General features: G+C 36.0%; 4 protein-coding genes across 8 annotated transcripts in view; 3 read left to right on the top strand and 1 right to left on the bottom strand.

Moving 5' to 3' along the window:
• Positions 1–1,855, top strand: part of LOC18042183 (probable Xaa-Pro aminopeptidase P) — a 6,324-nt gene extending 4,469 nt beyond the window's left edge. The window contains 4 exon segments of the mRNA XM_006433269.2: positions 1–278; positions 564–656; positions 794–874; positions 1,697–1,855. The exon segment at positions 1–278 is cut by the window's left edge and continues 13 nt beyond it. Of these exon segments, the coding sequence (XP_006433332.2) occupies positions 1–278; positions 564–656; positions 794–874; positions 1,697–1,768 (524 nt within the window). The 3' untranslated portion in view covers positions 1,769–1,855.
• Positions 1,856–1,941: 86 nt separating this feature from the next.
• On the bottom strand, positions 1,942–8,072 carry LOC18042917 (long chain acyl-CoA synthetase 7, peroxisomal). 4 transcript variants are annotated; one of them, XM_006433266.2, is made up of 23 exons: positions 7,605–8,072; positions 7,443–7,503; positions 7,202–7,279; positions 7,017–7,088; positions 6,866–6,947; positions 6,597–6,702; positions 6,441–6,517; positions 6,127–6,171; positions 5,927–6,013; positions 5,720–5,809; positions 5,527–5,606; positions 5,325–5,418; positions 5,080–5,168; positions 4,901–4,989; positions 4,544–4,673; positions 4,291–4,409; positions 3,923–4,046; positions 3,753–3,839; positions 3,466–3,569; positions 3,304–3,389; positions 2,606–2,692; positions 2,438–2,524; positions 1,942–2,300 (listed from the first exon to the last, which is right to left on the bottom strand). In XM_006433266.2, exons 1-23 carry the CDS (start codon positions 7,720–7,722, stop codon positions 2,196–2,198), a joined length of 2,097 nt encoding a protein of 698 aa, XP_006433329.1. In that variant the 5' UTR covers positions 7,723–8,072; the 3' UTR covers positions 1,942–2,195. The 4 variants fall into 4 exon arrangements, 3 of the variants coding, with proteins under 3 accessions (XP_006433329.1, XP_024038769.1, XP_024038768.1); XM_024183001.1 differs by lacking the exon at positions 5,720–5,809; XM_024183000.1 differs by lacking the exon at positions 6,127–6,171.
• A 5,875-nt stretch (positions 8,073–13,947) lies between these two features.
• On the top strand, positions 13,948–19,595 carry LOC18042916 (mannosylglycoprotein endo-beta-mannosidase). Its single transcript, XM_006433265.2, has 12 exons — positions 13,948–14,191; positions 14,585–14,723; positions 14,822–15,049; positions 15,158–15,216; positions 15,413–15,461; positions 15,888–15,932; positions 16,027–16,257; positions 16,587–16,756; positions 16,855–17,059; positions 17,257–17,925; positions 18,014–18,241; positions 18,453–19,595. The coding sequence occupies exons 1-12, from the start codon at positions 14,034–14,036 to the stop codon at positions 19,248–19,250; spliced, it is 2,979 nt and encodes a 992-aa protein (XP_006433328.1). The 5' UTR covers positions 13,948–14,033; the 3' UTR covers positions 19,251–19,595.
• A 182-nt stretch (positions 19,596–19,777) lies between these two features.
• On the top strand, positions 19,778–24,197 carry LOC18042329 (pentatricopeptide repeat-containing protein At3g05340). Of its 2 annotated transcripts, XM_006433262.2 has the most exons (8): positions 19,778–21,817; positions 22,218–22,423; positions 22,519–22,599; positions 22,917–22,954; positions 23,080–23,159; positions 23,305–23,388; positions 23,530–23,638; positions 23,750–24,197. In XM_006433262.2, the coding sequence occupies exons 1-8, from the start codon at positions 19,858–19,860 to the stop codon at positions 23,889–23,891; spliced, it is 2,700 nt and encodes an 899-aa protein (XP_006433325.2). In that variant the 5' UTR covers positions 19,778–19,857; the 3' UTR covers positions 23,892–24,197. The 2 variants fall into 2 exon arrangements, with proteins under 2 accessions (XP_006433325.2, XP_024040878.1); XM_024185110.1 differs by lacking the exons at positions 22,218–22,423; positions 22,519–22,599; positions 22,917–22,954; positions 23,080–23,159 and having other exon boundaries at positions 19,778–21,769.
• The last annotated feature ends 161 nt before the right edge of the window (positions 24,198–24,358 follow it).

The raw sequence follows: 24,358 nt of genomic DNA, 5'->3' as shown, positions 1-24,358 counted from the left end.
CACGGTACTCGTTCTGCCTTTTTGTTGTCTTAATTTGTCTTTGGAAATCTTTTCAGTCACAAGTTCAGGACTTGATTTAAAGGTGGTGCTGTTTCATTTTTCATTTCTTCTTCCATGTATTAGGGACTGGCCATGGTGTAGGAGCGGCACTGAATGTTCACGAGGGCCCCCAAAGTATTAGCTTTAGATATGGGAATATGACTCCCCTAGTGGAAGGCATGATTGTTAGTAATGAACCTGGCTATTATGAAGACCATGCCTTTGGCATTCGGATTGAGGTATAACATTCATACAGCTATGTTTTCAATTATTCAGGTTAAACAATTAGTCAATTACTGTCAAACTTGAAGGACAAACTTTTGATGTCCAATTACAGGAATTATTTCCTGATGTTTATTGAATTGTTCGTTGATGTATTGATGCTTTTTCGTGCTTATTAAGATAACTGACATTTATGCTAAATGTGTTATACGTAACATCTTTCTTCACTCATTGATCCTTCTTCACTTATTGTTCTTGCATTCGCAAGTACTGTTGTAATTTAGTTTCTCTTCATCTTGCAGAATCTCCTCTATGTCAAAGAAGTTGGCACACCAAATCGATTTGGGGGAGTTTCATATTTGGGATTTGAGAAACTCACATTTGTTCCCATTCAGGTATGCCATGAGAATCGGATTGCTTACTGTTAAATTGGTTAGTTTCTTTCAACAGTTCCCTTTTGAACCGCATTTATAATTTATATTCAGAATTTTTAAATTCTGTTAATTATTTTTTTAATGATTTTTACTTGCAGACAAAATTGGTTGACCTATCTTTGCTGTCTGCTGCTGAGATTGATTGGCTCAACAATTACCATTCACAAGTTTGGGAGAAGGTAAGCAAGTCTAGATGACATTTATAGAGGGCAACTTTTGATGTTCATGCATGCATGTCTCAGCTCCGTTTGGTATAATTTTTTAAATAGAGTTTATTTAAGTAGAACTTTCTTTGGCAAAACTTTTATAAGTAAAGCTTTTACCCAAAAAATTTTAGTTGTTTGGTTGTCAAAGAGAGTTTATTAAAAATTATAAAATTACTTTAAAAGACGAGTTTTTTAAAATTATATTATAAAAAGAATGAAATAAAATTGTCAAATAAGTAAAGGATATTTTAGACATTTTAACATTTAAAAATGTTTTCCAATCTCTACCCTCACAAATTCAAAATTTGAGATTTGGTCGGTAGAGGTAAAATAGTTTATTTAATTTTCAAAAGCTTTACTTAAAAAAAGAAAGAAAATTTTTGATAAGAGCTTATGATGATCATTATATAAGCTTTACTAAACAGGTACTAAAACCTGTTCAGATTATATAAAGTCTTAAAAGTACTTGGGAATATGATAATTTAGGAGACGTTGATCAATCTGCTATTCGCCTAGTACTTGGGAACATGATAATTCAGGAGACATTGATCAGTCTGCTATTCGCCTATCCATGTTTGTTATATTCCCATTGCCACGTCTTAGTCCTTGAGCGAAATTTATTTTGGTATGAACAGTTTTTAGAGCATCCATACAAATCCAAGGTTGAATATGGAGGATTTTAACTTGATGGTCCCATTCATGTGTTATCTCAGTCCTGCATCTTTTTTTTTTTCAATTGGGGTTAATTCTGGGTCCTAGTTTAGAGATTATGATTTTTAATGTGGTGTCTGGCAGGTTTCACCATTGCTGGATGGCTTTGCTCGTCAATGGCTTTGGAACAACACACGACCGGTTGCCAAAGATTAAAGTCCTTGGAAGTCTTTGCTCTTCACTTAATTCCAAAGATCCAAGGGCAATGGCATCTGTATCAACTATTTCCTATAGATCCTCTAGATAATGATTCAGCCATAGCAATGAAGAATTATAAATATTGGCATCTGTACAGAACATTGTATTGCACCAACGTTAATACTGAAATCTTATCCAGTGAAACTGGTCCACGACATCTTTTCTGCTTTTGTTTAAATTGATAATTATTTCACATTCTTCGCTCATTGAACTAAAATAAAGGTGCCGATACTTACTATTATACTAAACAAAGCATGGAAGCTCCATTTCTTAGATTTTGTGCCACTCGATGCAACAAAATGTCTTTGTAGAAGTGATGTTACTATAAATTGGCAAGGAAAAAAATTACTTCCAGAATGAAGCATATTAATTACAACAATCAAATTTATAGATTAGACGTCTTCTGTGGAATTTGATCTGAAGTTGCAAGCTCAGCATACATGTTTGATATTGCTTTTGCAAAGCGTTCCTTTGCTTGAGGTCTCTTGATCTGGAAAATTTTTCAGATTTTTAGTTCACTATTCTCTATTTGGTTCCTGAAAATTACAGGAAACTCCTGCTCTGGGCACCCAAGAAACATATTATTTTCTTGGCCCAAGTTATGGAATAGAGAAGAAGCAACTTTACCTTGAAGGTTGGAGTGAGAAGGCCATTCTCTACTGAGAACGGTTCAGGCATCAGAGTCACAGCTTTTGCATATTCGAAACCTCTCAACTATTACATTGCAGTAAAAGAGAAATAATAAGCACCAGAACCACAAAGAGGGTGAAAATTATATTTGGTGAAAAAAGTTACCTGGCCTTCCTCTCCAACTGCATTCATCTCAGCAAGAACAGCAGCTCTTGCCCTCAGATCATTGCATAACTGCTCTAAATCCTCAAACTGCATAAATACAACACAAGATTAGACTCGAAATTCAAATGCTTCCTTGTGCAGATATAAACATCACAGCTATCTGGCTGTGTTAATCAAATTGTCAAATTTGGCCTGTGTTTCAATGATATAAACAATTGCGCCAAAATGCAGTTAAGTTTTGTATACTAAAAGACAGTTGTTGAATGAAGACAAGGTGGCATGGTGATGACACTATCTAAGATGTCTCGCACTGTTCCCATTATTAGTTCAAGGTAATCCTAGTACAAACCAACCATAGCTACAGGTTTGGCTTTAGTGTAGCTAAAACAATTAAAAGCCCCAAGTAAACATTCTTGCGCATATTTAGTGATTGGTTATAAGGAAAATGAAAAGACGCAACGAAACCAAACAAGCAACAAATACAAGGCTATAAACATTTATCAATAGTTGACCTTTGTCACATCTAGATAAGTTCAACAGCAGTTCCTGCAACATTCTTGACAGAAAACAGAAGAGTCTCTTCCAGTTCTATAGCAACATCTGGACCTAAACAATTTCTTAGAAGAATAAAGTTGGCAAAGGTTATGTATTAGTGCTATGAAAATGACGAGGAAATTGGCACGGAAAGAGTATATGACCTTGATCCCTTGAGATGCAGCCCAATCTTTTAAAACATCAGGATCCACTGCAACAATAGCAACTAAACAAGAGTTGAAGCTATCACCTAAGATCATATCAAGTCATTAGTAAAAGTCTGAAGTGGGTGAAGTAACAAACTGAAATGAGGTCCAAATCTTTACCATATATAAAGCACTGCAAAACAAACTTGCACTTTGCATAAACATTCTCAATCTTCTCAGGTGCTACATACTCTCCTTGCGCCAACTTAAAAATGTTTTTTTTTCTGTCATAAGTTGAATATAGTCTCAAAATGGTGTTAAGAAATTCAATCCTCTAGACAAAGTAATCACATACTAAAGCCAGATAAACCTTTTTTAAAGACCGGAAACTGATAAAAGAAGCCTGCTCAATTCTCGCAGAGAAAATAATTCCAAACAAATATGAAAATTAAATTGATAACCATTACCTATCTATAATCTTAAGTCGGCCACCAGGCAACCACAAACCAATATCTCCTGTATGCAGCCAACCATCGCCATCAATCACTTCTCTCCTGTCCAATCAATTGAGCAGTTAGGAAGATATTTGTAAATTCACTTTAGTGACCATATCAAACAACAGAGAAAGGTTAATTACGTTTGAACTTCATTTTTGTAGTAGCCTTGGAAAACAATGGGACCCCTGACACAGATTTCGCCACGGGGATGCGGCTGATCCTCAGAGGTATAATTCATTTCAGGAACATCCACAAGTTTAATTTCTGAAAGAAGAAAACACAAAACAAAAATTATCACATCAAAATAGAAAACAAACGTGTTTCTTCTTGCAAATCTTTATATTTTTATGAGAAAATTTTTCATTTAAGTACAGTAGATTGCTTTTGGCTTCTTAAGTTCATTCTTTTTCTTGATGAAAGAGAATAAGTTTAATAATTTTGATTGCCAGCACAGATATCTCTCAGGTACACTAAGATGGTCAAATTCCAAGTATAGTGAAAAACTCACCACAAGCAGGGTTAGGAGATCCAACATGACCAGATAAGTTATCACCCTTGTCTATAGCGCTAATGATACAAGAAGTCTCAGTCATACCATATCCTTCCATTACTTGACAACCAAAGCACCTGCAAGTTTGGGTAATTGCAACTATACAATACATGTCTCTATTTCATGAAGGGTAAAATGAACATGCCTTGTCTCCTCATTAAACATATTAAAAACAGAGATATTGTTTCATCATCTTTGAGGATTAACTTACACCTTCAAGAAGTCCATTACATCTGGAGACAAAGGTGAAGCACCTGATCCCATAAAACGAACCCGTCCTCCAAGCCTTTCCCTTATCTTATTAAATACTAATCTGTCCCACATCTTTGATGGAGTTTGGCCTAAAATCAAAAAGATACATATAGTTGATATGGATAATGAATAATGACAAGCACCAGCCTGTTACTTAATGTGAGGAACTGTAGATGCTCTGCTCCTGTGATCTCATTTCTATCTTGTGCATCCTACACTGTTTTTATGGGTTAAATTTTACATGGTCAAGGATCCAATTAAAACATACATACAAGAACAAAGAACAAAAACAAAAGGCTAAGGTTTTGCAACAAACCACTAACTATAGCTTGCTTCTTGGAATTGTATGCAGCTGTGAAAAGCTTCTCCCTTAGAGTCCCTGAAGCCTTTACTGCATTTGTGATCCTACAGCAATTAAATAAATCAGACATGACTAAGTGAGCAACGAAATTTCAGCCAACAAGTAATTTACGCAGCATGCAACCATTATCTCACCCAGAATATATTCGATTATACAACCGAGGGACACTGGGAAATATTGTTGGTTTTAGGACAGCCAAATCATCCATCAACTTCAGATTGTCCTGTAAAAAAGAGGAAATCAGCATAAATGGACTACTAGAAAGAAAGAAGTACACTGTCCTTAAAAATTGTTAAGCATTTGCATTAGCAAAATTTACCAACTTCACAACTAGAGGATTCAATGCCCTCAAACAGTGGAGTTAATAAATTATACGTACCCCTTGGTAGAAACCAACTGCAACACCGTAGTACACTGATACGATTTGGTTAGCTCTTTCATAGATGTGTGCCAAAGGAAGGTAGGACATGTAGCTGTCAAATATAACAAATAATTCAACATATGAAATTCAGAAATTAAAAAATATTAGAAAACAAAAAGAAACCTCATTTATCATTTAATAATTTGAATATCAAACCCACATGTCTGAGGGATAAAATTGGACCATAAGACTGAAACCAGCAACATTTGAAATTAAGTTCCCATGTGTCAATACAACTCCCTAGAAAGAAAAAAAAAATTCAATTTTGTATATTAGAGAAAGTGGGCAGCCAAATCATTGGAGAAACATCACGAGTTGCAGAAGCAGAGGAACAAAGTTCAAATCTCTCTTGCCTTCGGTGTTCCGGTGGTACCACTGGTGTAGCATATGGTTGCAATATCCTCAGGCTTTGGAGGGCAAAAAGGCTGAGGACTACTGCAGCCCTAAAAGAAGACATGCTTAAGGTGAAAAATAGTAACTCACAAGTGCATCTCAGATCAGTAAGTTTACATGCCAAAAATAAATTTGAGGATGAAAATTGCAGAGTACTTCAAAATTACCTGACTTTGCAGCTGTAGATATGATATAAGCTTAACACCGGATGTTGAAGGAAGTGAAGGTAAATGTTCATCTTTCCCTCCCACTACCTGTAGGAAGGATACAAGGCAGGGATAGAAGAAGAAAAGGATATAAATAACAACATTGATAAATACTTTTAATTTGCTTTCTAAACCGAAATAGATATTTTATAAGTACGCACCACTATAAGATGCACAGATGGAATCTCAGAAATGAAGCTCAATAACTGCAAGCTCCGGGGAAGAAACACAAGAAATGATGCAAATGCAGGAAAAAAAAAAAAAAAGGTTAGATTTTGACTAAAATTGGCCTCATAAGGTTGAAGTTGTATAACTTACAGTCCCACATTTCTTAGGCACTAACCCTAAATAGAAGCACAGCAAGATGTACTGAATTTGATTACAAAAGTTTTATATTACAAGAACGTCTGACTAGCTACTTGTAGTTTAGGCTATTAAAACTTGCAGCTTTGAAAGGACCAAAAAAGAACCTCACCGTGTTCAGAGTTTGCGGGATGCAAAAAATTGCCTCTATCTCAGCATGATTTACAACATACTTAACAGCGTCTGGACCTGGGCATAAAATAGAAAAAAAAATTAGAAAGGCTAGGGCAAACTTGCAAAGATTCAGCTTGAGTTACCAAACACACACCAAGAGTATCATATAAAGGAACTGATATATAAGAATATGCAGAGCAAGCATGATCCACAATCAGCCACTCAGGTCTATTTATTAAATAAAGTCCAATGCGAACTCCCTGTTACACAAGAAACCAAAAGACAAAATCAGCTACACAGTAAAATATAACATGATATAGACAAGCTTATCCAAACTCTACTCTAAAGTCAGCAGCAAATTATCATAAAAAATAATAATAAAGAGAAAGACTGAAAAATCAAGTTCTCTAAAAAATGACTCACCTTTTGTAAGCCGTGAAACAGAAGGCCAGATCCTATTTCTTTCCTAGCAGCACTTACTTCTCCATACGTCATCCATTTGTACCTTTAAAGAGTAAAAATAAGTGACACAATATCACATTAAAAAAGCATGATCAGCCATTAACAAACTCACCCTCCAACTGTGCCATCAACTCTAACTCGTGTACCCAAGTACTTGTAATCTGGATAATTTTCAACAGCATATCTGCACTCAGAGAAAATCTCATTTCCAATCACATTCTAGAACTTAAAACTAACATAGAATGCACACGGCCAGATCCAATTAGAAGGGATATTAAGTATTCAACAGATTCTCACATAAAGTTATCGTGCAATGTCCCGATTTCAGGATGATCAGGAAATCTATCTACAAGTGTCAAAGGCGAACGCGCAGATCTGCAATTTTTAAATTTAAAAATTAAAAAAAAAAAGTTAAAAAAATTAAGTCAAAGTAACCACATAATGAATCAATTAGGAATTTCGTATAAATCTTTATTCAGATACATATCTGACAACATGTATTTAAAAATGATAATTAATATTAAGTTAAAAAAATTACCTGTACACATTCCATTTTCCTGTTTGCAATTTCTCTGGTAGTCTCACGCTGTAACCTTGACCTGCTCAATGGTTTTCGACGTTTAACAGTTAGCAAAAACAGCATAGTAAATTGAAAAGTTGAAGTGTTAACAGTAAGATTAATTGTGTGTGTAGTGTGTACTTTGAACGAAGCATCCAGTAGTGTGATTGTAATCAAGCTGAGAGCAGCGATCAGTATTTGTGCTGGTGAGGTGGCGCTGGACGGCTTTGAACCTCCGCTGAGCAGAAGAGTCTTCCATCGAAATTTTCTCGGGAAAATAAATTTTTTTCCCTCTCTGTTTCGCCGGATAATTATCGTTTCATGCTTTTCGTTTTCAAAAAGTTGATAAGAAAAGTTAATAAATCCAAATATTAAATGATTAAAATGACGGCTGGGCATGGTGACGTGTACGAATAAAAAATCAAAAAGTGAACAAGAATGGGAACGGGATTAGGATAGGAGTCGTTGTTGTTGAGCCGTTATATCGGCGTTACAGTGAGGCGGTTGTTGATGAGCTCCAGAGCTCGCGCTCGAGCTAGCTTTATCGTACGCCGATAGTTGTGTGCGCGCCACCATGGTCGTTTCAAAATACGAATGTCGTTTTGCTTGCTGTCGATAGAATGAGCTTGCTGTAAATAGAATGATGGGAAGCAGAAGCACGTGCTGTTTGCTAACGTACACTTGCGGCATTGCGCGCTACGTTCTTGGAGCATTTTGTGTGGTGGGAAAATGGAGTTATTTCTTAATTTAAATATTTTGCATTTGCAATATTCTCATAAAATATGAAACAGTTGTTGAAAATTACAGTATAATAAAAGGTTTAGGTTTGTATCCCTAACATTTTTGCCATTTAAAATTATATCGATTTTTTTTTTTTATTTACTATAACCGCAACTCATTCTTCTACTAATTCATGTGAACACAATCCTCTAAATTTATCATTTTTAATACAAGTGATTTTACCTTAAGGCTAGCAGCTTGTATTTTATTTGTAATATATCCGAATTTGCAAAAAGAATAGCGAGAGCTTCCGTCTAAACTCATGAATTGAAATGCTTGTTTGTCTAATCTCTAGTTAAATATTTTATCAGAATTATATTTTTGTTATTATGTGTTTGGTTGGGTGGGTTATCTGCCTGTATTATTTAGTAATTCTTTCACATAATTAAGCTGCCCAGGGGCAAGTTTAAGCTGAGCCAATCAAGAGTGGGGCAATGACAGTGGTCTATCTTGGCGATTTACCTGTGTTGCAATCACTGCAGCACTATTCGACTTAATTAATAAGAAATTTTGATTTTTCTTGAGCAATCTGGCTACGAATGAGTCAGATTATGAAATTCTAACTTACAAAATGAAGTTTTTTTTTTTTAACTTACAAATTACTAATTAAGTGAAGAAAATAAGTCACTACATACGTCGTGGGGACTCAAACCGCTACTTTCACAGCTGTGATGATAATAGGGTTTGGCTGAGTGGTTACAAAATGAAGTTATTTTAACAGAATTTTTTTTTCATATTTGTTAACAAAGTACAGAAATTAACACTCATCCTGACCCCCTTGTTTTATAGATATTTAGAAAGTAATAAACTATTCATATGCTCATCGATTAAAACAGTCCATCTTTTATCATGCTGCAAAGCCTTAATAAAATCCTTTACAAATCCCGAGTCCACACATTTTGACATTTTGTAAAGTGCAGGCGTACACATTTGTGAAGGACTACTAATTAAACAATAGATCGATATATTTACTAAAATTTGCTTCGCGACATCAATCATGGTTGGCCTATCTCCAATTGCTCATAAGTCGTCCTAAAGCTTGCAAATACTCTTCATTCTTTCCCAGAAAATGATGCCTCATTGCCTTCTTGTTTCCAACAATTACAGGGTCAACAATCTTTCTGAGTCTGTTCTTTTCAATACGTTTCTTCACATATCTTCAATTTTTGAATCTCGGTCAAGTCAAAAGCTTACTTAGAAATGCACCAAAACTACAAAGATCAAACTTGTCGCTTACACGAGGTGTATGAATGTATTCAGGTGCCATATAACCAATATAACCAATTGTAATTCTTTGTTGCGTTCTTGAGCTCTTCAGCGAAGAAGGTTAGAATTGGATTACGCTTACCATCGAAGGTGGCAAACAAATTTTCCCATAAAATTTACGTTCAGCTGCTTCCTCCGAAGTACTCTTCCCTTTCATTCTACAAGTCAAGATGAAGACATTTTTCCCTCTCCAATAAAACAATAGACACAGCAATGTTACATAGGATGTAGTCGTGGCACCAAAGCCATTGCTTGCTACTAACTCATTCGTTATTCGCCATGTATAAATAAATATTATCACGATTGATTGAAATATACATATGGTAATGAGTGAATAGAAAAGAACAACTCTACAATTAAATCTAATTGTGATGTGTTGTTTATTTATTATTTAATGAATATCATAACTTGTTACATCAATTGACATGCGAATGTTGAGATCTTTAATATTATTATTAAAAATATATATAATTTTACATAAAAACTCACGATTTTTCTTCCTTCCCTTTGAGCAATGCTAATTCTCTTCAAGTCAAGCATAAGACTACTCAAAGTCAAGCTTTAACCAATAGATCATGAAATGCGGTTAGGACGTGAGCAAGTTTTACTAGATAATCAAGAAATAACTAAAATACGCTTAAGAGAAAGAAAGGCAATAATTCATGGGTTTGCACTTTGCAATTAACAAAAGTAAATTGTAATGTGTAATCATTCAGATGCACATAATAAATATAAAATAAATGAAGTGACAAGACAATTTTTTTTATTTTTCCTTTTCCAAATGTAATTAAATATGCTATGTTCCTGCAGTCAACCTTTGGGTGCCGAGTTTTTTTTTTAAGAGAAAATAAACCTGATTAAACAACACTGTAAAATACATTCTGCACTTCTACTGGTAGAATATCTAACCAGACAGCAGTTGTATCTTTCCTTAGAGCATGTTTAGCTAAGGAATGGGCATGTGCATTACAAAACCTTGGAACAAAATTAAAATGGATCCTTTGGAACTCTGGTTTCTGGGTTTGGATTTCCGAAATTATCCAGAAAATCTCAAACCTGCTGCCCTTTGTGTTGTTGACTAGCTCAGCCACATCTTTGCAATCAGTCTCTACAATCAAGCTTGCTGCAGCTGCATCTTTTGCAATCTGGAGACCCCATTGGATAGCTTGAGCTTCTGCAAAACTGACATCCTTCCTGAGAGAGGCTTGTTTGATGCCTGCTGCTATTACTCTACCATTTGAGTCACGCAAGACTGCTCCCAAACCAACCTTCTGATCCTTGCTGTTTGTTGCTGCATCTACATTAATCTTGAGCACATTTTTTATGGCTTTACGTACGAAGAAAGAAACAAATGAAAACTTCTCCAAGAGAAGTGATAGATATTTTAGTCAACGAGCAGTCAATGTTGTTAAAAAGAGATAAAAAGGCATTAATCAATGTCAAGTGTGTGACTTTGACTGACATTTTTCCCATAATCAAAGTTTGGTCATTAATTTGATATTATTATTTTAACTTTGTGTGGGTTTTAAGATACATGCATAAGGTAAATATTTAGTAGATACTTAAATTAGAATTTATGAGTTAGAGTAATTTTATTGTGAAATGTGGTTTAAAAATTATATTATTTTTAATATTTTAGTCAAAGTTAGTTTTACCAAATTTGTTTAACAACTTTTACTTCACAGCTTGGAGTTTTAATTTCATAATTATTATAGCTTAAAAAGTCAGAAGATTAATGCATCGTAATCAATTAATTTCATAGTTATATATTTGATCCAATATCACAAAAGTCACAGCATTGATGCGCCGAATTAATCTCGTAGCTTTTAATTTAAATTGAATATCATTTTTCTCTCGAAAAAAAAAACTGAATATCATTTTGCCATGTTCCAAAATTATAATGAGTCTGATTACAGTAACAGTACTCTAAGGTGGTGTTTGGTTTTAAGAAAATAGAGAAGAGAAGAGGAGAGGAGAGGAGATAAAAGGAGAGGAGTGGAGAGGTAATAAGAGGAGAAGAGTGTAAAAATTAATTGATATTGTTTGGTTTCACATTAAATTTGAAAGGAAAAGAAATTACATATATTTTTATTTGGATAAATATACCCACTATCTTTAATGTTAATATTGTTAATAAATAAAAAATAAATAAACTATGAATTAATTTGATCTAGAATTATCTACTTAAATAGAGATTTTTTTTTTCAAAATTACAGCATCAAGTCATGGATAGCTACCGCGTTGACCACAGTTGACCGCACGATAACCGACACTGTTGATCACTGTTGACCGCCATTTTTCATCGCGTTAAATGCATAGTAATGATCAGAAATAGACGATTTACTCATTGAAAATGTTAATTTTGTAGAAAATACACTATATAGTTGAAAATATGAGAGTTAAAATTTTTTCAAGTATTTAAACAAGACTTGAGATAAATAACAACGTATATTAGCATTTCTAACTCCATAGAGTTGTACATCGGCTCATCAGGATTCTATTGGCACCAATTTTGATGGTAAAGTGTGTCTTCGTTGAAACTCCAGTGAGTCTTTGGTGACTATCCGGCGAGTTACTTTAAAACTTTTTCTTTTTTCAAATAAGTTTATACTAAATATAAATCATTTGCACTTTATTTATATTTAAAATTAATTTTGTTTAGAGGATAATATTGGAATTTTTGCATTCCAATAGATAAAGAATTTGAAATCCTTAGCCATTGATAAGGAATACAAAATTTTCAATTTGATGAAATGGAAATTCAATTCCATTAAACTTGATCCAACCAAACAGTGGAAAGTAGAAAAGAAATCAATTTTTTTTTTCTCTCCCCACTTCTCAACCCCCAAACAAACATGGTCGAAGAGTACGGCACCCCCCGGTTTGGGCATCCTCAAATGATCATAAAATCAATAAAATCAACACAGTCTGACTATTTGATTGTCTCCATGCGATGAGATACGGGGCACTGGGAGTGACATGGCAACATCCATGAGGTACCATAATCGCAGCCATTTCCAGCTAAATTGAATTTGTATCATTAACTAGTATTATGTTGTATTTTCGATTATAATTTATGTTAATAAGAAAGAGACATATAATTGATAATAGCTAAGATTAAATAATCTTATTAATTATTTGCCCCTTTGTAATCAATTTTTTTTAATTTTATTTATAAAACCAATTGACGAAAAAGAAAAACTTATATAGGATCGTCCCATTACTTTAGCAGAAGTTTTGTCAAGCGACAGAGAGTTAGAGCTGCGAATCTCAAAATGGGATCCATCGACAATCTTAACAATAAATTTAATGAACTCAATGTTGATCTACTGCTTGTCCTATTTTACGGTATCTACTCTGCCACAAAACGGAGTAACACCGAACGGTCTTTCTGTCTTAATATGTTGAGGCGGTGGAACGGCCGACACAAGTTCTCTCCTGACTCTGTCCCAACACAAGTTCTCTATTGACTAAGGCGTACTAAAAAAGAATGAAATAAAAATAAAAAAACTTGACCAGGCGCAATAGGGCCAGCTCGCAGGCCTTTTTTGGGCCCGACAAAGCCCATGAAGTCGTGCTAATAATAGCCGTTTCGATTTGACTAAGATTATAACGCTCAGCAAGAGATGATAGGACCACTATGGTCGGTGCCAGTGAGCTGCTCGGCTGGTCATCTCCAGAGACTAGTCGCTTTCTAATCTATTCTATTGTGAAAAGGTTTGGTGGGTTCGTGACCTTTTTATCAAGCTATCTTTTCATAGATGGACTTTAAAAAAAAAAAAAAATCAAATTTCTGGTCTTTTTATTTTTATTTTTTCAAACATTGATGCAACATAATCAGTTTTTGCACAATATGAGTTTTACAATTTACCTATTTTCCGTCATTTATTTCAATTTTTATTGCATCAGAAATCTTAAATTTTTTATTGAATCATCACAACACTTTGTGATTATAAATAAGAAATTAATTGAGATATAAATGTGGTACTCTTTTTTCTTTTCTTTTTTTAACCAAAATCATAATAATAATAAAAAAAACAAAAACTATTATTGTCATTTTATTGAAAGGTCAAGGGTGCAAGTAGATCTAAAAAAAGATCAGGATAAATTATCATGAAATGCTTCTTATCCCAATTCCTAACATTGAATATGGGGAATAATTTATGATCTTTATCTTAGCCTGAAAAAAGTGTGCATTAATTTAAAAAAATTAATTTTGCTTCAAGCTCCTATTTAGCATAACTTTACTTAAGCCGACACCGTTTTGAGGAAAATTCCATTTCGAACGCGGTAAAATCGACTCAAAATCTAACAGAATCACCAATCCCGGTTGAAATATCTGCGTGACAGGCAAACAGACAGAAGCCACGTGGCCATTAATTGCACTTCCGAATTCCGTGTCCTTCACTCTCCTCTGTTTCCTTGTCACTTAATGACTGACTAAATAGAAGCCTTAACTTTCACTTCACGCTCGCAATCGCTTCATCATTTTCTAAACTCGGAACTGAGTAAGTCCGAGGCGAAATGGGAATGTTATCGGCGTCAATAGGGAAGACGAAGCTTGACTCGGGATGGCTCGCCGCGAGATCGACGGAGGTTGGACTCAGTGGGACGCAGCTCACCACGTCTCACCCTCCGACTGGGCCCGCCAAGCCCTGGATGGAGGCTGTAGTCCCGGGAACGTAATGAATGCTACTCACATTCTCCGTTAAATTCCCTTTGTTCTCCACACGATGTCATTTTTTGGCACCAACCTCATCATTGACTGTGCTTGTTTGGCTACTTCGTTAAAAACCTTGTTAGCAGTGTTCAAATTATGAAGTAGAAATTTCGCTTCAATTGAACACTTTTATCACAGTATTTCGATATACATTTTTAGAATTTTAGTAAATTTGAGTGTTATTGTGGTGATGATGATTGTACTGACTGATGTAAATGTATTGAGAAAAATAATTCAGGTTCTTTATTATTATTTTTTTGGGCAATCAAAGTAGCTCACATCATCCAAACCTGCGTCTAAATTTCGTAAGCTTGTAATATTACTGAAGTTCGGGTAATGGTGATTTGATTGATAGGGTCTTGGCAACTCTGGTGAAGAACAAAGCGGTGCCTGATCCTTTTTATGGGTTGGAGAATGAGATGATCTTAGACATAGCTGATTCCGGGAGGGAATACTATACATTCTGGTTTTTTACAACCTTTCAGTGTAAGCTGGTATGCAATGAAATAAATGACACTTTCTGAATTTTATTTTACTTTTAATTTTTTTCCTTTGGGGCTAACTGTGTTTCTAATAACTTAACATTTTTCAGTCAGAGAATCAGCATTTGGATCTGAATTTCCGTGCAATCAACTACTCTGCCGAAGTTTACTTGAATGGCCAGAAAAGGGTCCTCCAGAAAGGAATGTTTCGAAGACATTCGCTTGATGTTACTGATATTCTTCATCCTGATGGTCAAAACTTGCTGGCTGTTCTAGTTCATCCTCCGGATCATCCTGGGACAATTCCTCCTGAGGGGGGACAAGGTGGTGATCATGAGGTAGCTTTCTGAGAAATCTCATTAATTCATTTGGGTCTCCCATAACTTGGCTGATACATGGGTGTATGTTATAACTTGCAAACTGTGCGTCATTTGTTTTCCTGTTAGATTGGAAAAGACGTAGCCACACAATACGTAGAGGGCTGGGATTGGATAGCTCCTATAAGGTAACTAGTTTACTTGGTTTATAATTTGATGTTTCTTGTTTCTGGTTTCTTTTATTTTCTTTCTTTTCAAGAATCTCCGTTAAACATAGTTTTTCAAATTCATTTGTTCACTTGTTGCTATGGTAGCTTACCTACATTCACATTGAAGCAAAATAATTTTTGATGCCCAATGTATTTCACTTTTGAATTATCTCAGGGATCGGAACACCGGCATATGGGATGAAGTGTCAATTTCTGTCACGGGGGTGAGTTTTATACATGATAACTGAGTTCATTTCTTAGTTATTGCAGCCAAATTCATATGCGTCTTTTTCTGATTTCTGTGCATTCATCTTTTTGCATGTCACCTTTTATTTATTTTTTTTAATTTTTTCTCCAGTGGACCTTAATACCTTATATGGTCTTGTGAGATGAAATGTTGTTGGTCTCATCAAAATTAAATTATTTATGGCTAAAGATTCTGAACTAAGTTATTTAACTGAAACTAATGGACAGAAACAAATAGCTAGGACTTATCACAGTGTATGTTTGTGAAGAATATTATTATATGTTTTCAGGCTTCTGTATTGTCTGTGCAATTTGCTCATTTTGTTAAGTAATTCTTTTGAATTGAAGTTATCAATCCCCTTGAATGGAATAATGATCTTTGATTTTGTTCAATGATGCTGCAGCCTGTGAAAATAATTGATCCCCACTTGGTTTCATCATTTTGTCAAGTAATTCTTTCAAATTGAAGTTTCCAAACACTGATTATTCTTCCATTCTTTGAATAGAATAATGATCTTCGATTTTGTTCAATGATGCCTGCAGCCTGTGAAAATAATTGATCCCCACTTGGTTTCATCATTTTTTGACAATTACACGAGGGTATATCTGCATGCTTCAACTGAGTTGGAAAACAGAAGCACCTGGGTTGCTGAGTGTTCTTTAAGCATCCAAGTGACTACTGACCTTGAGGGAGGTGTTTGTCTAGTGGAGCATCTTCAGACTCAACATCTATCAATCTCTCCAGGAGCACATGTACAGTATACATTTCCTCAGGTCAGTAGTACTTGGTGATTTTGTTGATCTTAGTGGGCAGAAGAGTGTGTTTGTGTCCCAAATGTAGTCTTCTGTTGTTGTTGAATAGTTGTAGCATATTTTTATTATACTTCTGCAGCAATTTTGTCCAGTCTGGGTATCAAAAGACAAAACTAAATGTCTGTTTTTCTAATATATGCAATTCATTTTTGTGAAGAAATTTGAATATTCACAATAAATGAATGCTCTATTATTTGGAGCTCCCAATTAATCTAGATTGAAATAAGTTACAATTACTCGGTTTTGGCATCAATTGCACCTGTTCATGTGCTAACGTTGTGAATTTGCAGCTCTTTTTCTACAAACCCAATTTATGGTGGCCAAATGGCATGGGAAAGCAATCTCTATACACTGTCCGCATTAGTGTTGATGTAAAAGGATATGGAGAATCTGATTTATGGAGCCATCTGTTTGGGTTCCGCAAAATTGAGAGCCACATTGATAATGCCACTGGTGGAAGGTATAGTTTGCATACAATCCCTAGTAATGAAATTATTTCTTTGTTTACCTACCAATTCTAGAATTGTATTGCAACCTACACACACCTCTACTTGACAGGTTGTTCAAGGTCAATGGGCAGCCTATTTTTATTCGTGGTGGTAATTGGATTTTGTCAGATGGGCTCCTACGGCTGTCGAAAAAGCGATACAAAACAGATATCAAGTTTCATGCAGACATGAATATGAACATGATCCGCTGTTGGGGTGGCGGACTGGCTGAGCGGCCTGAGTTTTATCATTATTGTGATATTTATGGTTTGCTGGTAAGCTTTGCTTTTCTCTCTCTATCCATCTGTGCATTGCATTCTCGCCCCCCCACCTTTTTTTTTTTGGTTGGGGGGGTGTGGGTGGGTGGTGTGTGTTGAGGGTGGGGTTTGGTATTTGGTGGAAAGGATATGTTGAGGGGAGATTAAGTAGCTATGGCAGAATTAGTTCCATATATATGACTAGATTTCTGTAGGTCTGGCAAGAGTTTTGGATTACGGGAGATGTCGATGGAAGGGGTGTGCCAGTATCAAACCCAGATGGTCCCCTGGACCATGACCTGTTTATGCTGTGCGCAAGAGATACTGTCAAGCTTCTAAGAAACCATCCAAGTCTTGCTCTTTGGGTTGGTGGAAATGAACAGGTTCCACCAGAGGACATCAACAAAGCTTTGAAGAATGACCTGAAGCTCCATCCTTATTTTAAGAATTCAAATGAAACTGGGAACTTTACAGAAGATTTGTCTCTGTCGGTTCAGGATCCTAGCCAATATCTTGATGGTACACGCATTTATATACAGGGATCCCTGTGGGATGGCTTTGCAGATGGAAAGGGGAACTTCACTGATGGTCCTTATGAAATCCAATATCCTGAAGACTTCTTTAAGGATAGTTTTTACCAATATGGATTTAATCCTGAGGTTGGTTCAGTGGGAATGCCAGTTGCAGCTACCATCAGAGCAACCATGCCTCCAGAAGGATGGCAAATTCCGGTGTTTAAACAGGGTTCTGATGGTTACATAGAAGAAGTTCCAAACCCCATTTGGAAATACCATAAGTATATTCCTTATTCAAAACCAGGGAAGGTTCATGATCAGATTCTACTTTATGGGATCCCAAAAGATCTTGATGATTTTTGTTTGAAGGTAATATCAATATCTTCTTTTAAATTGATTAGGCTGCTTTTGCGAAGCTCTCTTTGTCTTATTTACTTGTCTGGTACAACTTTTGCAGGCTCAACTTGTCAACTACATTCAGTATAGGGCTCTGTTGGAGGGCTGGAGTTCCCGCATGTGGAGCAAATACACTGGTGTCCTGATTTGGAAGAATCAGAATCCTTGGACAGGTCTCAGAGGTCAGTTTTATGATCATCTTCTCGACCAAACAGCAGGATTCTATGGCTGTCGATGTGCTGCAGAACCAATTCATGTCCAGCTGAATCTGGCTTCATATTTCATAGAAGTAAGTAGCCTACAGAATTAACAGTTAAAAGTAAATTACTTGAATTGTATTAACCGAACTCATCATTTGCTCAGTACAAAAGGTTTGTCAGATGATCAATGATTGATCATGCCTATCCTCACAACTCTTGTCTGCAGCCAGAATGCCTATCTAAAATCGAAACCTGCCTTTTTCTTGACAGACTAAAGCCAACAGTTTCCATTTTTGACAGGTCGTTAACACTACATCACAGGAACTCTCCGACGTAGCTATAGAAGCATCTGTTTGGGATCTGGATGGAGCATGCCCATACTACAAAGTTACTGAGAAGCTTTCTGTGCCGCCAAAGAAAGTAGTGTCCATTGCAGAGATGAAGTATCCAAAGACCAAAAACCCAAAGCCAGTCTACTTTCTTCTTCTCAAACTTTACAACATGTCAGATTATGGCATTATATCCAGGAACTTTTATTGGTTGCATCTACCTGGTGGAGATTACAAGCTGTTGGAGCCATACAGGAAGAAGAATATCCCCCTCAAGTTAACGTCACAGATTTTTATCAAAGGGTCTACTTATGAAGTTGAGATGCAAGTGCACAACAGATCTAAGAAACAGGACCCTAAGCGTTTAACATATAAGAATAATTTCACAACTGTACCTGTTGATGGTGATTTTAATATGGCCTCAACAGAACCTGTAAATAGCGCAACTGAGGAAAAACAAGAAGCTGGTTTATTCAGGAGAATATGCAGACATTTCAAGAAGGACACTGATAGTTTGAAGGTAGCTGAATTGAATGGGACTGATTCTGGAGTTGCTTTCTTCCTTCATTTCTCGGTTCGTGGTTGGAGTAAATCTCACAAGGAAGGAGAAGATACAAGAATTCTTCCTGTGCATTACTCGGACAACTATTTTTCACTTGCACCAGGTGAGGTGATGCCCATCAAGATCTCTTTTGAGGTCCCTCACGGTGTCACCCCAAAAGTAACTCTTCATGGCTGGAATTACCATGTCGGTCAAACTATACTATGAGCTGGTAAGAGTTCTTTTTAAGTATCTATATAGCATGCGAGCTTGCGGATTCAACAGGGTTGTTAGGTATAGAGCTACATTTGTTACTAATAGACCTTAGAGCCGAAATTTTTCACAATTCAGAATTGAGGCTCCACTTTTACACAAATAATTGCCCTGTCTTGCTCCTGAAACTGTTTCTAAAATTTCTCGGTGATTATGGAAATAAAGCAGCAGTGCAAATGGAGAGGTCATTCAAGTTATTTGTTTATTTGTTCAACTTCTTTCTTTTCCCTGTATTTTGATGTTTGTTTAAGACAACATCTAGGTGTGACTTCTATTTTCAATCGTAAATAAATTTACAGATCGACAATATTTATTATCTAAGAGTGCATGTCTTTTCTTTGTCCTTTTTTATTTTCGACAATTTTTTCGTTACAAGTAGCAATTACTTGTAATATTTATGACTTAATTTCTTAAGTTATTAATAGCCCAAAACTTGTATTGGACGCAATGAACACCTAATTCACACGTGGGCAAACCTTAATGTGAAAATATAAAACCTCTGCGTTCCTGTTACTGCCTTCCCGTTAACGAACGAAAAAATTCATCTCTATCATTTTCATGGATGAAATCCAAATGGGTCTTTCAAAAACTGAACTCCAATTTTCCTTTCTGCTCTTCTCTCATATCTCCATTCATAACGAAAATCATACAAGACCCAACATCAAGCACTTCAAAGCTCGTGCTCGACAACTATGTAGACATAAGCCGCCTCTTATCTATCAGTGCAAAAGAAGGCCACTTCCATCTGGGTCCTTCTCTTCATGCCTCATTTATCAAAACCTTCGAGTCATTTGACAACCAAAATGTCTACAATGTACCTAATGCCACTGTAATTTGGAATTCCCTCTTGTCGTTTTATTTGAAATGTGATCAAATGAGAAATGCAGTTAAGTTGTTTGATGATATGCCTATGAGAGATACCGTGTCGTGGAATACGATGGTATCTGGGTTTTTGAGGAATGGAGAGTTTGATATGGGTTTTGGATTCTTTAAAAGATCGCTTGAATTGGGTTTTTATCAGTTGGATCAAGCGAGTTTTACTATAATTTTATCAGCTTGCGATAGACCAGAGCTTAGTCTTGTCAGTAAAATGATTCACTGTTTAGTGTATTTATGTGGGTATGAGGAGGAAGTAACAGTGGGTAATGCTTTGATCACTTCATATTTTAAATGTGGGAGTAGTAGTTCAGGGAGGAAGGTTTTTGGTGAGATGAGGGTAAGGAATGTTATTACTTGGACAGCTGTTATTTCTGGGCTAGTGCAAAATCAGTTATATGAGGAGGGTTTGAAATTGTTTGTGAAAATGCGTTTGGGATTGATTAATCCGAATTCTTTGACATATCTGAGCTCAGTAATTGCCTGTTCCGGCTTGCAGGCATTATGCGAAGGGCGTCAAATTCATGGGATTTTATGGAAGTTGGGGTTGCAATCCGATTTGTGCATTGAGAGTGCACTAATGGACATGTACTCAAAATGTGGAAGTGTGGAAGATGCCTGGCAGATTTTTGAGTTTGCTGAAGAGCTTGATGGGGTTTCAATGACAGTAATTCTCGTGGGTTTTGCACAAAATGGATTTGAGGAAGAAGCAATGCAATTATTTGTTAAAATGGTAAAGGCGGGAATTGAGATTGATCCCAATATGGTTTCTGCTGTCCTTGGGGTATTTGGTGTTGATACTTCTTTGGGACTAGGAAAGCAAATCCACTCATTGATTATTAAAAGTGACTTCACCTCTAATCCCTTTGTCAACAATGGTCTCATCAATATGTACTCTAAGTGTGGAGATCTGGAGGATTCAATCAAAGTTTTCAGTCGAATGGCTCCAAGAAACTCAGTCTCATGGAACTCCATGATTGCAGCTTTTGCACGTCATGGGAATGGATTTAAAGCACTAGAGCTGTATGAAGAGATGAAATTGGAAGGTGTTGAGCCAACAGATGTTACGTTTCTTTCTTTGCTTCATGCGTGCAGTCATGTAGGCCTAGTTAACAAGGGCATGGAATTCCTGAAATCAATGACTGAAGTTCACAGAATCAGTCCCAGGGCAGAGCACTATGCCTGTGTAGTTGACATGTTAGGCCGGGCGGGACTTCTCAATGAAGCTAGAAGTTTCATTGAGCGAATGCCTGTGAAGCCCGGTGTGCTGGTCTGGCAAGCCTTGCTTGGTGCTTGTAGCATTCATGGCGACTCTGAAATGGGAAAATATGCTGCTGAGAAGTTGTTTTTAGCACAACCTGATAGCCCAGCACCGTACATTTTGATGGCCAACATATATTCTTGTAGCGGTAGATGGAAAGAAAGAGCAAAGGCTATTAAAAGAATGAAAGAAATGGGGGTGGATAAAGAAACTGGTATTAGTTGGATTGAAATTGAAAAGCAAGTCCACAGCTTTGTTGTTGATGATAAAATGCATCCACAAGCTGATACAATTCATGGGGTTTTGGCAGAATTGCTCAGACTCATGATTGATGAAGGTTATGTACCAAATAAGAGATTTATTCTTCATTGCTTGGATCAAGTTGAAGTAATAGACAGTAGCTAGATTAACAAACTCCCATATGAAAATCGTGAATTTAGTTTTATAAAGGTCAGGATCAACATTCCCTTTTTTTTTTTTTTTTAAACCTAACTTTCTCTCCATTTCTAAACAAACCTAGTAATGCAAGATTACATTGGCGTTTTATTATTTATTTCAACTTCAGTAAGTATCATTTTTAACCTCAGTTATTATTTACCTTAACCCCTTATGGAAAATCAGAATTTAGTATGTCGCATGAACCAAAACGCACCGTTTCATGCTCGTTCTTTTAACAACCAGCAGTTAGTTAAATGGAAGCAAACAGCAGTAACCACCAGAACTCAAAGGAGGAGAGATGGAGTGTTCGTGTCTCCACGGTTCCTTCCTTCCAATTCTTCCATTTCATAAAACCGTTATAAGTCCCAACTGTCACAATTTTCCCTCCAATTCAACGACCCGACGTCGTTTTCCGTCTAAATTCACCGTAAATTGCACTGAGAGAACCGGAGAGAACGCTTCCACACCTCCTTCAACTTCCTCGGCTTACGCGATTCTCGGCGTCGAGCCAAGCTGCTCAGCCGCCGAACTCAAAGCCGCTTTTCGAGCCAAAGTACAATTTTTTTTTTCCTTTTAACTTTAATTAATTAAGTCCAATATATAATTTGCGTTTTGACAAATATAATTCATATTTTGGTGTAAATGAAGGTGAAACAATACCATCCCGATGTGAATAGAGATGGAAGAGATTCTGATGCGCTTATTCGACGAATAATTCAAGCTTATGAGGTAGCATTCATTTACAGAAAAAAAATTGAAGAATTTTATTATTGATTCAGTATATTTAGCACGGTCAAAATGTTTTCAAAATAATGTTTCTAAAAACAATTTTTAGAAAAGAAGATGATTTTTTGAAAGCTTTTGATAGTATTTGTTAAACGTAATTTTAAAAAAGCAAAAAAAGGGGGGGAAGAAAGGTATTTGGTAACGTTTTCGATACGAGTAAAATAGTTATTTCGAGGAAAAAGTTGTTATTTTCATTTTTCTTTTTGAAAATGAAACCCAACAGCCACTGAGTCTTGTGTGTGTTTTAATTATATTTGCAGATACTAACCGAGTATAGCAGATTAGAGATCATTGAGAGGTGAACTTGCTGTCGACTGTTTTAATATATTTTTATTTTCGCTATTATTCTGAGGCTGATTCATTTTCGATATTTCATCAGTGTTTCTATACATTGCTAATTGATGAGATGTATATGATATATAGGGAATGTATAGATCCTTTTGATTATCCAGAATGCGAAGCATTTGACGTCTTTGTTAATGAGGTTCTTTGTGTTGGCAAAGGTACTAACATATCATTCTGTCTTTTCTTCATAGAACAAAATCCCATGCAGGGCTAGGTGCCAGTGTCAATGACACGAGCAATATTGACCATTAGAGCATTTCTGTTTATTTAAACTCTCATTGTATTTTTCTAAAATACGTGCAGGGTGCCCATATTCATGTGTAAAAACAGCCCCTAATGCCTTCAGTTATTCTTCTTCAACTGGAACAGCAAGGGCGATTTCACAAGGTCGGTTGGCTTCCTAGTGCATGAACTTGTGCCATTGAACATGGGAAGGCATAATATGCGTAAAAAAATTCTTGTGAATGCAATGGAGAGTACATTAGTTTTATATTGAGTGTTGACTCATAGTTGCGTTCATTTCAATAGGACATGGCCAAGATTACCGAGTCCAGCTTGCTGTCGGTCAGTGCCCAAGAAGTTGCATTCATTATGTTACACCTTCACAAAGAATTATTCTTGAGGAGTTACTTGAGAGGTAATCACCATCAAAATTTGCTTATTCAAACAAATTGAGCGTATCCTGTGGCTGCTATATTATAGTATGTGTTATCTTGATTTTGGTGTATATGCTATCTTGATTTTCTAGTATCTTGGACGCACCTTATGATACTTCAGCCGAGGCAGAATTGCTGTATTCTCTAATTGTTAAAGCTAGGTTTGAGAACAATCGGTATCAAAAGCCAAAGAAGAAACCGAAAACTTCTTCTCAGCATGTTGATTGGTTCTGAAATCCGAAATATCCTGTGGTAATTTGCTGCTTCAGCTTATGTTCAACAACTTCACATCTATCCTGCTGCCCTGTTGATATATCCTGTGGTAATCTGAAAGCAGAAGCAAATTTTGGGAGCAGAATTGGAGCTTTCATTTATGTTCTGGGTTCATGAGATAAAAGAGTCTTTAGATTACATCATAGGATGTACAGAATCACTAATACAACTGAGATTATGTTGTGAAAATTTTGTATTGCACATCAGAATGTATTATAAATAAATGATACAAACAGACTTGATCAGAGCATATAGCTTGAGGCTCAAATTAACCCCAAAATGAGTTACTTTGAAATTGCTTTCCCGTTGCTCCTTTTGTCATCTAGAAACGGCATCTGGGAACTCAAGAGCTAGGCCTGAAATAATGAGTGATGTAAGCAATAACAACAAAATGAAAAACAGAAAGAAGAACCGAAGAGGATAAATCA

Source organism: Citrus clementina, unplaced genomic scaffold (assembly GCF_000493195.1).
Source record: "Citrus clementina cultivar Clemenules unplaced genomic scaffold, Citrus_clementina_v1.0 scaffold_5, whole genome shotgun sequence".
In the NCBI taxonomy this organism is placed as follows: Eukaryota; Viridiplantae; Streptophyta; class Magnoliopsida; order Sapindales; family Rutaceae; genus Citrus; species Citrus x clementina.
This window is presented reverse-complemented; position numbering and strand designations above follow the sequence as displayed.

Excerpts from the sequence above, each read along its gene's own strand:
- LOC18042916 (XM_006433265.2), top strand. The coding sequence starts at position 14,034 with ATGGGAATGTTATCGGCGTCAATAGGGAAGACGAAGCTTGACTCGGGA. Across the intron at positions 14,724-14,821 it reads CAACCTTTCAGTGTAAGCTG|TCAGAGAATCAGCATTTGGA; the intron begins GTATGCAATGAA and ends AACATTTTTCAG. Across the intron at positions 16,258-16,586 it reads TACAGTATACATTTCCTCAG|CTCTTTTTCTACAAACCCAA; the intron begins GTCAGTAGTACT and ends GTGAATTTGCAG.
- LOC18042917 (XM_006433266.2), bottom strand. The coding sequence starts at position 7,722 with ATGGAAGACTCTTCTGCTCAGCGGAGGTTCAAAGCCGTCCAGCGCCAC. Across the intron at positions 6,948-7,016 it reads GTTGATGGCACAGTTGGAGG|GTACAAATGGATGACGTATG; the intron begins GTGAGTTTGTTA and ends TACTCTTTAAAG. Across the intron at positions 4,674-4,900 it reads GAAGCAAGCTATAGTTAGTG|GCCAAACTCCATCAAAGATG; the intron begins GTTTGTTGCAAA and ends TTTTGATTTTAG.
- LOC18042329 (XM_006433262.2), top strand. The coding sequence starts at position 19,858 with ATGAAATCCAAATGGGTCTTTCAAAAACTGAACTCCAATTTTCCTTTC. Across the intron at positions 22,424-22,518 it reads AAGCCGCTTTTCGAGCCAAA|GTGAAACAATACCATCCCGA; the intron begins GTACAATTTTTT and ends GTGTAAATGAAG. Across the intron at positions 22,600-22,916 it reads GAATAATTCAAGCTTATGAG|ATACTAACCGAGTATAGCAG; the intron begins GTAGCATTCATT and ends TTATATTTGCAG.